General features: G+C 43.6%; 2 protein-coding genes across 2 annotated transcripts; both read left to right on the top strand.

Moving 5' to 3' along the window:
• Nucleotides 3,698-6,932, top strand: LOC110429718 (probable arabinosyltransferase ARAD1). Its single transcript, XM_021446132.1, has 2 exons — nucleotides 3,698-4,837; nucleotides 6,107-6,932. Exons 1-2 carry the CDS (start codon nucleotides 3,863-3,865, stop codon nucleotides 6,617-6,619), a joined length of 1,488 nt encoding a protein of 495 aa, XP_021301807.1. The 5' UTR covers nucleotides 3,698-3,862; the 3' UTR covers nucleotides 6,620-6,932.
• On the top strand, nucleotides 10,353-11,149 carry LOC8071307 (40S ribosomal protein S16). Its single transcript, XM_002441709.2, has one exon. The coding sequence runs from the start codon at nucleotides 10,450-10,452 to the stop codon at nucleotides 10,897-10,899; it is 450 nt and encodes a 149-aa protein (XP_002441754.1). The 5' UTR covers nucleotides 10,353-10,449; the 3' UTR covers nucleotides 10,900-11,149.

Raw genomic sequence — 11,582 nt, forward strand, 5'->3', positions numbered from 1 at the left:
GGTAAGTGATCATTATGGGCCGGTTCAGTAGAGTTCCACTTCTAGTCATAGCTTCTTCGGATCCCTACCCTGCCAAATGCTGAAAATACAACTGAATTTTGTTGGGGAACCAATGAGAATCATATCTACTCCTACATTTATGCTTCGAGGTGAGAGCTAAAAAAATGCCCTCCAACACTTACCATTGCTCCTCTTTCAATCGCCACTAAAATTGATTCCTATCTTGCTCCGCCACTAGAATCACTCCATGGGAGAATTAAAAAGTGGAGCTCAAGAATAAAAAAGGATAGCTTTGCTAAACTACCTATATTTGAACACGGCTAGGTCAAATTTTCCCATGGTAGCCTGTTAAGGCCAATCTCAATGGAGTTTTACTAGAGTTTCATACACATTAAATATGCTGATGTGGCGCTATATTAATGAAGAGAGAGATGATAAGAGTTTTATGAAAGTAGAGAGAGTTTCATCCCCAGAAAACTCCTATGCATTATTTCTAAAATATGGATGTATTAGAAACTGAGTCATGAAACTCCCATCGAAGATGGGCCTATTTAGAAAGAATCGATTTGAACCATGGAAGTTCGATGTTGATTTGGCTATGTCGACAATAGCTCTAAAAGGATCGATTTGATGCCTAGAGGAGATGAAAGGAATAGTCTTTACAAAACTTTTACACATAAATTAGTAATTAAAACAACGTAAAACAAACACACCGTCAAACCCGGCCTAGCTGGCCAGCGAAGTCGGTCTGGACGGCTTTGCTCACTTAGAAAGACAAAACTTTTACACACTGCCAAACTAAGTCATAAAACTCTTATTGATACAAACACACCATCAAACCCGGCCTATTTAGAAAGAGAACGTATCTAGTAGAAACCACAACCTTCGTAAAAACCCGTGTAAACCATGGCAAAAAAAGTTGTCTCAATTTACCAAAAAAACCACACAATATCTTGTCCAAACTCGACTTTATTTGTAAGATATAAAAATAACAAATTTCAAGCCAGAAAGTTGTCCACAAGATTTGTTAGAAATTTGTTATTTTTATATCTCACAAAAGAATTTGAGTTTGGACAAGATATTTTACAAGGTTGTGTATCATCATATTATCTATATATGTGATTTTTTGGTGAATTTAGATGATTTTTTTTGCTATGATTGTATAGGTTTTCACGAAGATTATAGTTTCCACTAGATACATTCCCATTTAGAAAAGAATAGATAGAGATAAACCCTTCTTTATATACACTCACTACAAAATGAAAGTAATAATAAAGAATATATTTTCATGTATCCATTCATTTTTGCAAAAAACAAGCGGGAAATTTTAAATACTTTGAAATTTTGTTAAAAAAATACTTGTGATTCTTGGGCCTTTCTTGTTTCTTACGGACTAAGGCTGTCTCCAACAGAGCATCCAAAGCGTGACCCAAACGCATTTTAGGTAGTGCACAGTGTTTTGGGTACCAAAAATAGTCTCCAACAGCATATGCAAATAGAACACCCATTTTGGGTACCAGCTGAGCCAAAACGCAAATATGTGTCTTCTCTTCCCCGTGATGCAATCCTGTTGCGCCGATAATGGTGGGTCCAGAGGATGACGGCAGGGCGGAGGTTGGCCGCGTGATCGCCTACTTGGCGGCGGGCCGGAGGTTGACTGCACGCTCGCGGTGCCGGCTCCCCCATGCGCTCGCCTGCGCTGGCCGCTCGAAGCTCCCCCACACGGCCGCGCACTCGCGGACTCGCGGTGCCGGCGCACCTGCGTGGCGGCGGCGGACCGAAGCTCCTCCGTGCAGTCGCGGCCAAGCTCCCCCACGCGCTCGCCTGCGCCCACCGCCCAAGCTTGCCCACGCGCTCGCCCGCGCGGCGGCAGGCCGGAGCTCCTCCATGCGGTCGCGGCGAAACTTCCCCGTGCACTTGCTCATGTGCTTAGACCAAATGCGGCCCATGCCTTCTTCCTCGGCGAGCTCGGTCACGGTTGCTCCCTTTTCTCTGGCAAGCTCATCGGCGAGGAGGGAGGTGGGCAGCGCATGCAGAGAGTGCGGGAGAGGGAGATGAGCGGACCGGGGAGGGAGACGAGTGGATGGGGCTCTCTTTGCCTTCCGGTTGTTGGAAAACATCGTTTTTGGGTCTGTAACCCATTTACTGTGCAGCACCTAAACCTTGGAATGGGTCACCGTTTTGCCTTGTAGCTGTTGGAGTCAGTCTTACGGCAGAAACCATTTATTGTGTGGCCCAACCAACCATTCATAGAAAAACCAACAAAATAATATATTTGGGCCTTGTCTAGTTTCAAATTTTTTTTTTGCAAAATAAATACTATAATACTTTCGTTTGTATTTTGATAAATATTATCTAATCATGAACTAATTAGGTTGAAAAGATTCGTCTCGTAAATTACAGGCAAACTATGCAATTAGTTATTTTTAATCTATATTTAATCCTCCATGCATGTGTCACAAGATTTGATGTGATAGGGAATCTAAATTTTTTTGCAAAATTTGTGAGGAACTAAACAAGACCTTAGTTTCATCCAAAATCCAAAATTTTTTAATATTCTACATCACATCGAATCTTGTGGCACATATATGAAGCAACAAACATAGATTAAAAAAGTAATTGTATAATTTATCTATAATTTGCGAGACAAAATTTTTGAACCTACTTAGTCCATATTTGGACAATAATTCTCAAGTACAAATGAAAGTGTTATAGTAGTAAAATCTAAAAATTTTTAGGCCTTGTTTAGTTCACCTTCAAAACCAAAAACTTTTCAAGATTTCCGTCACATTGAATGTTGCGGCACATGCATGAAACACTAAATATAGACGGAAACAAAAACTAATTGCACAGTTTGTCTGTAAATCACGAGACGAATTTTTTAAGTCTAGTTAGTCTATAATTGGACAATATTTGTTAAATAAAAACAAAAATGCTACAGTGTCAAAATCTAAAAACTTTTTAGATCTAAACAAGGCCTTAGAACTAAACAAGACCTTGAGTAAATTGTATGGCTGGTCGCTAAAGTACTTAGCGGGTTTTATCTGGATTCATAAATGTATTTAAGGGATCTCCTGTAGATCCAAAATAGTAGAAAAAAGTTTAAAAGCTTTACACTATGTTCATTTGAGTTTATCTACTGAATCTATTCACAACAAATCACAATTAGAACTTATCAGTTAAACAAAAAAAGCATTAGTTGTTCACGTGGACATGATTTAGCACAAAACTCATATAAATTTTCTTTCCTTCCTTTTCTATGACACGGCACACAAGCAACAAGTTTGGGCCTTGTTTAGGCCCTGTTTAGATTGGAGATGAAAATTTTTTGATGTCACATCAGATGTGTCGGAAGGATGTCGGGAGGGGTTTTTAGAAACTAAAAAAACAAATTACATAGCTCGTCAGAAAACTGCAAGACAAATCTATTAAGTATAAATAAGCTATCATTAGCACATGTGGGTTACTGTAGCACTTAAGGCTAATCATGGAGTAACTAGGCTTAAAAGATTCGTCTCGCGATTTTTAACAAAACTGTGTAATTAGTTTATTTTTTTATGTACATTTAGTGTTCTATGCATGTGTCTAAAGATTCGATAGGATGAATGGAAAAATTTTGTATGGAAAACTAAACAGGGCCTAAACAAGACCTTGGTGCGGATTACGAAAAGGCTAGAAAGAAGGAGAAGAAACAAGCTTTACGTGACCTGGGACTGACGCGTCCTATTCCTCTCCCCTTCCTTCCTCCAATCCGACTCCAACTGAATCAGATCCATCCGCCACCCCCACCCGGCCATGCTCCTCCCTCCATCGCCGCCGCCGCCGCCGCCTTCTACAGTCCAGCCATGACCCGGGCTGCCCGATGGCGCCCCGCGGACGGACCCTGCTCCTCCCGCTCGCCGCGGCCACCCTGCTCGTCGCCTCCACCATCTTCCTCTTCGCCGCCGTCGGCGCGCGCTGGCGGCCCGCCGACACCGGCCTCCCCGTCCCGCCCCACCATGCCTTCCCCACCGCCGTCCCCGCGGCCGTGACCTCGACCGCTTCCTCCTCACCCAACGCCACCGCCGGCGACAAAGAGCTCTCCTTTCTTGACGAGAACGGCCAACCCGACGACCCTTCCTCCGTCTCAGCATCCAGCTCCACCTCCTCCACCACCTCCGCGCCGGTCAGATGCGACCCCCGCGCCGACGCTGCGGTCAAGGTCTTCATGTACGACTTGCCGCCGGAGTTCCACTTCGGCCTCCTCGGCTGGTCCCCGCCTTCCGCTGACTCCGTCTGGCCAGACGTCACCCCCGGCTCCTCCCCGCCGCCGCCGCGCTACCCCGGGGGGCTCAACCAGCAGCACAGCGTGGAGTACTGGCTCACGCTCGACCTCCTCTCCTCCTCCTCTTCCACCCCACCCCCCTGCGGCCGCCACTCGGCAGTGCGGGTGGCCGACTCCCGGGACGCCGACCTCGTCTTCGTCCCTTTCTTCGCGTCGCTCAGCTACAACCGCCACTCCCGTCCCGTGCCGCCCGAGAAGGTGAGCAGGGACAGGGCCCTGCAGGAGAAGCTGGTGGCGTACCTCACGGCGCGGCCGGAGTGGAGGAGGTTCGGTGGCGCCGACCACGTCATCGTCGCGCACCACCCCAACAGCTTGCTGCGTGCCCGGGAGACACTGTCTCCGGCCGTGTTCGTGCTGTCGGACTTCGGGAGGTACCCACCGAGAGTGGCTAGCTTGGAGAAGGATGTCATTGCGCCATACAAGCACATGGCTAAGACGTTCATCAATGACTCGGCTGAGTTTGATGACCGACCCACGTTATTGTACTTCCGGGGAGCAATTTACAGGAAGGAGGTAATTGTGCTTGCTGCAATTTGGTGATTAGTTTTGTTGGTTCTGTGAGTACATTATGAATCTGTCTTGGACATTCTACTAGTTGATTCTATAAATTAATCATTGTGATGAAGCAGTCAAGGATTGAACACTATACTAGGAGAATTGTAATGAAGCAGTCAAGGATTGAACACTATAGTAGGAGAAGTATTATATGAGTTGATCAATATGAAACTGTCATGTATCAAGCGTTCTACTAAGACAAGTAGTCTAATACCATAAAAAAAATTGTCTTTTGTGATCAAGATTCCTTTTTTGTTGGGCAAAACTTGTCAAAGATAAATCAGGAACTGGCAAGCTATACAGTAAGAGTAGCATGATTTAGAATTTAGTGAAATTGGCTTTATAAAATATAAATCAGGAACTAGCAAGCTATACATAGCGTAATTTGGAATTTGGTGAATTTAGCTTATGATTACAATGATGTAGGGATCATGACTATTATTGCTAAAAGGGACTATTCACGTGGATGTGGAGCTGGTTTATACTAAATAGATCTGCAAAAGCCTTGGATTTTTCCCCTTAGAGTTAGTATGTAGTTGCTCTATTTCTTTGGAGTTCATGAATCCTGATGTAATCGTGAGTTCAGATGTTGATGTGTTTTGATAGGACAGGTTACTATTACTACTCTTTGAAAGCGCCGCAATTTTGACTAGCCTGTGCTGATAGTAATTACTAGTAACTAAACTTATTATGTAGCCATGCACCATATGGTTTTTCTGAACTAAAATGGATATATGTTCTGGTGTTTGTCCTTTCAGAATCTTAGACTATGCATAATGCCCTTTCTTGATTAATCTACATCCATCACCTTATTTTAATGCTTGAACCTCTGGATGAAGTTTGTGTAATTTGATAATCTTCACTGAGGTTTACACAGGCTTTCTCAATCTTCTTTGTCTGGAAAGACTCTTGGTTTATGTTTGTTTTCTCAAGCCATCAAGTTCCAGAGATTAATTAATTATTAACATCTTCCCCATGTTTCAACCTTTTGACATTAACATATGGTATTAATACAGGAATATACCAACCAATATCATATACGAACCATGTATGAATTATGGAAACTAAACTATTGTGCCAAAAATGACTGTGTGAACCTATTCCGATTGCTGCCAGCTTGCTGTTATTTTCTTATTTAATAACTGTCATGTTACAATTTTAAGTGATTCTGTCGTTTAGTGACAATTGGTGTTTTGTAATTTAATATGTTGCATCATCCATACCCAGGGAGGGAGCATTCGACAGGAGCTATATTATATGCTCAAAGATGAAAAGGATGTTTACTTTTCCTTTGGAAGTGTCCAGGACCATGGGGCCAGCAAAGCCAGCCAAGGAATGCACTCATCAAAATTTTGCCTAAACATTGCCGGGGACACCCCTTCTTCCAATCGCCTGTTTGACGCGATAGTGAGCCACTGTGTCCCTGTTATCATTAGTGACAACATTGAGCTACCTTATGAGGACGTGTTGGATTATTCAAAGTTCTCCATTTTTGTCCGTTCGTCTGATGCTGTTAAAAAAGGTTACCTGATGCAACTGCTCAGTGGTGTAAGCAAGCAACAGTGGACAAAGATGTGGAATAGGCTCAAAGAGGTGGATAAACATTTTGAGTATCAGTATCCATCCCAGAAGGATGATGCAGTTCAGATGATCTGGCAAGCATTGTCTAGAAAGGTGCCAACAATTAAGCTGAAGGTTCATAGATCTAGTAGATTTTCAAGATCTGACAGAGGAAAATAAATAGAAAAGGGGTGTGTGTGTATCTTGTCTCTGTTGGCTAATCTAATGTAACACATTTCACTGACACAGGCTCTCAGGTTTTCTCAGTTGCACAAAATAGATAGATTGTAATATTCAGGTTATCTTTAGGAAAGGTTTCTACCGTAGGATTTGTTGGTCCAGTTGAAGCATATACTGTCAAGTCAAAGGCTTGTTATTTTGTAAGGTATGTTAAATGTGATCATGGAAGAGTGACAATAGTTTTGCTGTTTCTGAACATTGTGGGATTGAAACCGATATTCTTCTGGCACGTGGCAGATTTTATTTAGCCTTTATCTTATCTTGCTGCTGGCATATGTGTTGGAGTCATCATTTCACACTGTTGTGAAGAAATCCAAGATAGAGGAGGCCAATGCTAACCTAAGCATGTTCGCTTCTTTTATTTGGGAGTTTGCTTGTTATGGTTGCATCAAGTGCCGTGCGGTGTTCGTTTGAGAAGTTGCTTGTGAGTTGCATCAGGAGCCTATGCGCTTGATGGAGGGGTTACTGTTCTGAATCACCAATCCTCATTAGGTAGCTTATGGAGGGCAGAAACAAGATTTATCAGATGTTTGCTTAATAAACAATGGACTAAGGTGGATTCACTTCCTCTCCCCAGAACACCCTGATTCACTTCCTGGTCACAGAATACCCATGATCCACCTGAAGTAATGTCGCAGCGCTTTATTTGAATGCTTCTCAACATATATATAAAGATGAACGTATAGCTTACTGTGAACATTCTGAAATTTTCGCAGAATTGCTTTATCACACGATTAACTAATGTTGCTGTTAACTGCCGATTGTTGCAATCTTCCAAGCGAGTTGCCGTTAACTGCCGGTTGCTGCAATCTTCCAAGCGAGTGCTAACGAGTGCGACTGAGCAGTGCAGTGGACGCCGGGGCGAGTTGAAATTGACTGTCGATACACGAGTTGCAATCTTCCAAGCGATTCAGCAGTGTTCGTTTGGTTAATAAGCCATGACAGAAAGTACTGTTGGCTGACACCTTCATATCTGGAAGAAGTCACACATGTCATCAACTCATCATGCTAAGCCAATACACCGAGTTCCATCAACTCAGCATGCTCCGAGAGGGGAAAAGGAGTATGTTCTCGTTCAGGTGTTACCAACTTGTTTCAGACAAAGCACATGTTTAACAACTCATTTCAGCAAGCAATTTGTTTTACATTGAACATGTTTAAAAGCAGCAGAATGACCCCACTATCACACTGAATCTCCCCTCGTGCAGTAGGCGTCAGTCAATACTCCAGAGTAAAAAATGCAGCAGCCATGCAGTCAATTGTGAACAGCTTCTAAATTTTGCAGCTCGGGGACAACTCGAACTTGATTCTACAAGGCAGCAACATCTTTCTGCTTCATTGAGAGCCATCAAGTTAATTAGCTTCAGAATCACAGCAACAGCACGTGGACAAGCAGCTCTTTCAAAAAGGGGAATTCCTGTAAGCCTAAAACATTACTAAGGCAAATAAGTTCAACACATTATCCTCTTTGTAGCTTTAAGCCAAGCACATGCTTGCTATTGGCCCATAGCAGAATAACCAAAAATGCTGGGCTACGAGGCGAAAATCACAAGGGCACAAATCAGCCACCAGGAAATCTCATTTTCAAGGTACAAAACTGGTAAAACAAGCTGGAAGGTAAGTTGTGTTCAAGCAAGTAAGCAGAACATATGTAACATAGTATGGAGGATGTACATTTCCCATTCTTAATGATCAGCTAAACATGTATGGCTACTAGCTAACAAAGTGAAAAAATTGGAGTAAATGTTGGAACATGTTCATCCCACAGGCACAGCATAAAAGTCACAGGGGCAACTTAAAAGTCCCAAATATATGACATGTCAGGTTAAACTTAAAGCCTAATGGACAAGTTAGAAGCAAGGGTGGTTAAATAAGCAATTTTGTGTTCAATCTTAAGAATCACAAAAACTGCAGCAAGTGAATGATCAGTACAGATTGAATCATGGAACATAAAGCTATGTATGAATTTCCAATCCTTATTCTTGATGATTAGAGAAAACATAACGTCAGCTCACAGTGAATAATATGGTAGTACATCTCAGGGACCTGTTCATCCAACAGGCACTATGCAATTGCCATTGGGGCAGACATAAAGTCCCAAACATAAGTTCTACACTGTACCTAAAACTTCCACCTTGCTAATCCAAAATCAAGGATGGAGCTAACACTATATTAATGCCAGCCACTAAATTAACACTGGACCAAATGTGGTTCATATGATCCTCAAAATCACAGAACATGCATAATCATGTCAACTTGTCAAGCAAGGCTGAGTTCCTTTAGGGCCTGTTTAGATCCATAACTCAAAATGAACTACTCCCTCCATCCCAAATTGTAAGTCGTTTGACTTTAATTACCCCAAGTTTGACCACTCGTCTTATTCAAAAAATTTGTGCAAATATAGTCAAATTTAAGTCATTCTTAAAGAACTTTTATTAATAAACCAATACACAACAAAAAAAGTGATATTTTGTATAAAACTTTGAATAAGACGAATGGTCAAACTTGATATTAAAAAAGTCAAACGACTTACAATTTGGGATGGATTGAGTACCTAGCTAATTAAAGGTTAGCTAAGTACCAAGCTAAATACCACTAACAATTAGATGGAGAATACAAACAGAACCAAACTAATAGATTGGCTAATAGCCTTAACAATAAAAAGCTATTAGCTGCTTTTCTATGCTAGCAAACAGAGCCCTTAGTTGATTGATTGGCAGTGTAACGCCTAATATGAGCCCCCAGCCAAACATCACTACATTGAGAAAATTCGCTATACACGTTGCCGCAAGTGCATTCTAAATGTTTAACCATGATAATAACTATCAATGCAACAGTATGAACCAATTTCAGATATGCAGAAGATTGCAACAGGTGGTAGAAACTAAATCTTATTAGGCAAGTGCAATGACTATTGATACTGACACAGACAATTTAACGATATGCAGATGTTTACACTTTCCTTAATATCATCATTCTGGAACCAAATCACTTTGTCAATGACGAGAAGGTGATATAGAATCAGACCCCACTAACAAAACGATTAAGCACAAACAGAAAACAGAAGCCATTCAACAAACCAAAAAAGAAAAAAACCCTTTTTAAATAAAAAAACACTTCTAATTTCTCGAAAAAAAAACAAATCAAAGAAAAGCAAAACATCACGAATTGTTTTGTGTTTTGGGGGTGAACCCGCGCGGCCATCATCGCGCGCGCTCCGACCGCGGGTAGTCGTCATCGCTCGTCGCCGGAAGCAACCGCGGCTGCCCGCGCCGCCTCTTCCCGACGAGCCGCGCCACCAACCCACTAACCCTTGCAGGTCGGCGGGGGCAACACGGCCACGGGGTAGGCGACTCCGGCCGCTGCCGCGGCGCCGCCGGACGGCGCGCTCGGATAAGATCAAGTAGTGTTCGTGAGGGCCGAAACCCTAGCTTCTCCGCCCTTCCCCCCGTGGCCTTTTATCACCACGAACACACACTTGGGCCTCACAACTCACCACTTTCCCTTCAAGGCCCAGCCCAACAAGTTCTCACCACTAAATGGGCCCCCGATAATAACTCAGGCCCAGACACCATAAACAAACCTCTCGGGCCCACATGTCATTCTCTGAGCAGCAGCGATCCCACAAAACCCTAACGATTCGAATCCAAGCTATAAAAGCGTTCCCCTCCTTTCGCTCCCCCCTAAGCCGCCGCCACCTCCCCGAGCCGCCGCCGCCGCAGCAGCCCTAGCGCGCCGTCGCCGTCGCCTCCGCTGCGATCCCCGCAACCATGGCTGCCGTGCTGCAGCGCCCCGCAGCGGGCACGGTCCAGTGCTTCGGGCGGAAGAAGACGGCCGTGGCCGTGGCCTACACCAAGCCTGGGCGCGGGCTGATCAAGGTGAACGGCGTCCCGATCGAGCTCATCCGGCCGGAGATGCTCCGCCTCAAGGCCTTCGAGCCCATCCTGCTGGCGGGGCGGTCCAGGTTCAAGGACATCGACATGCGGATCCGCGTCAGGGGCGGCGGGAAGACGTCGCAGATCTACGCCATCCGCCAGGCCGTCGCCAAGGGGCTCGTCGCGTACTACCAGAAGTACGTTGATGAGGCCGCCAAGAAGGAGGTCAAGGACATCTTCGCCCGCTACGACCGTACCCTCCTCGTCGCCGACCCCAGGCGCTGCGAGCCCAAGAAGTTTGGCGGTCGCGGCGCCCGCGCCAGGTTCCAGAAGTCTTACCGTTGAGCGCTTGCTTGCCTGCGCTTGCCGGACTGTTGCCTGTGTGTTGTCCCAATCATCGGAGCTACTTATCTGCTTCTATATCTAGCTGTTTTACCTTCATCTTTAGACTTTTTAAGTTTTGTCCCGAACGTTTTTGACATTGTGATATGAATGTGAGAAATTTTGAAGACTACCTCTGAAGTTTTGTTTTGTTTTGTTTTGTTTGTTAACTGTGTTAATGAATTTATAATATATTTGGCATAAATTTGTGATATGTACTGGTTTCCTTTCAGTTTTGCAGCATGTATAATTTATGTACTGGTTGCCTTTCAGTTTTGCAACATGTATTTGTTCTTATGCTCATTTGTGCTGAGTAGCTGTGATAGTGTTTAGCTGACTTGATTAGATGATACGACTTTACAGAACTCTGATGTCATACATATTGGCAATTTGTAGGTGTCTCGGGCCTTATTTTTGTTTTGTTTATATTTGTGCTATATAAGGGCAAGAGTAGTCTTAGGATTTACTTGGATTACTATCTAATTCTTATTTGTGTTTGTTTTATGGACGGACAGCATGATTAGTGCAATTGCATGTTTGTCTACATATTCTATAGATGAGTGATTCGTAGTTTAAGTGATATATATTTGGATCAAGTTGGGGATGTATGCAGGAAATGTTAATCCTGACACTAGTCCATCCGGTAT

This window comes from Sorghum bicolor, chromosome 8 (assembly GCF_000003195.3).
Source record: "Sorghum bicolor cultivar BTx623 chromosome 8, Sorghum_bicolor_NCBIv3, whole genome shotgun sequence".
Taxonomy (NCBI): domain Eukaryota; kingdom Viridiplantae; phylum Streptophyta; class Magnoliopsida; order Poales; family Poaceae; genus Sorghum; species Sorghum bicolor.

What these genes read in the sequence shown, in the direction of transcription:
- LOC110429718 (XM_021446132.1), top strand. Translation starts at nt 3,863, where the DNA reads ATGGCGCCCCGCGGACGGACCCTGCTCCTCCCGCTCGCCGCGGCCACC. An exon ending in GAGCAATTTACAGGAAGGAG is followed by an intron (nt 4,838 to 6,106) that starts GTAATTGTGCTT and finishes ATCCATACCCAG; the next exon opens with GGAGGGAGCATTCGACAGGA.
- LOC8071307 (XM_002441709.2), top strand. Translation starts at nt 10,450, where the DNA reads ATGGCTGCCGTGCTGCAGCGCCCCGCAGCGGGCACGGTCCAGTGCTTC.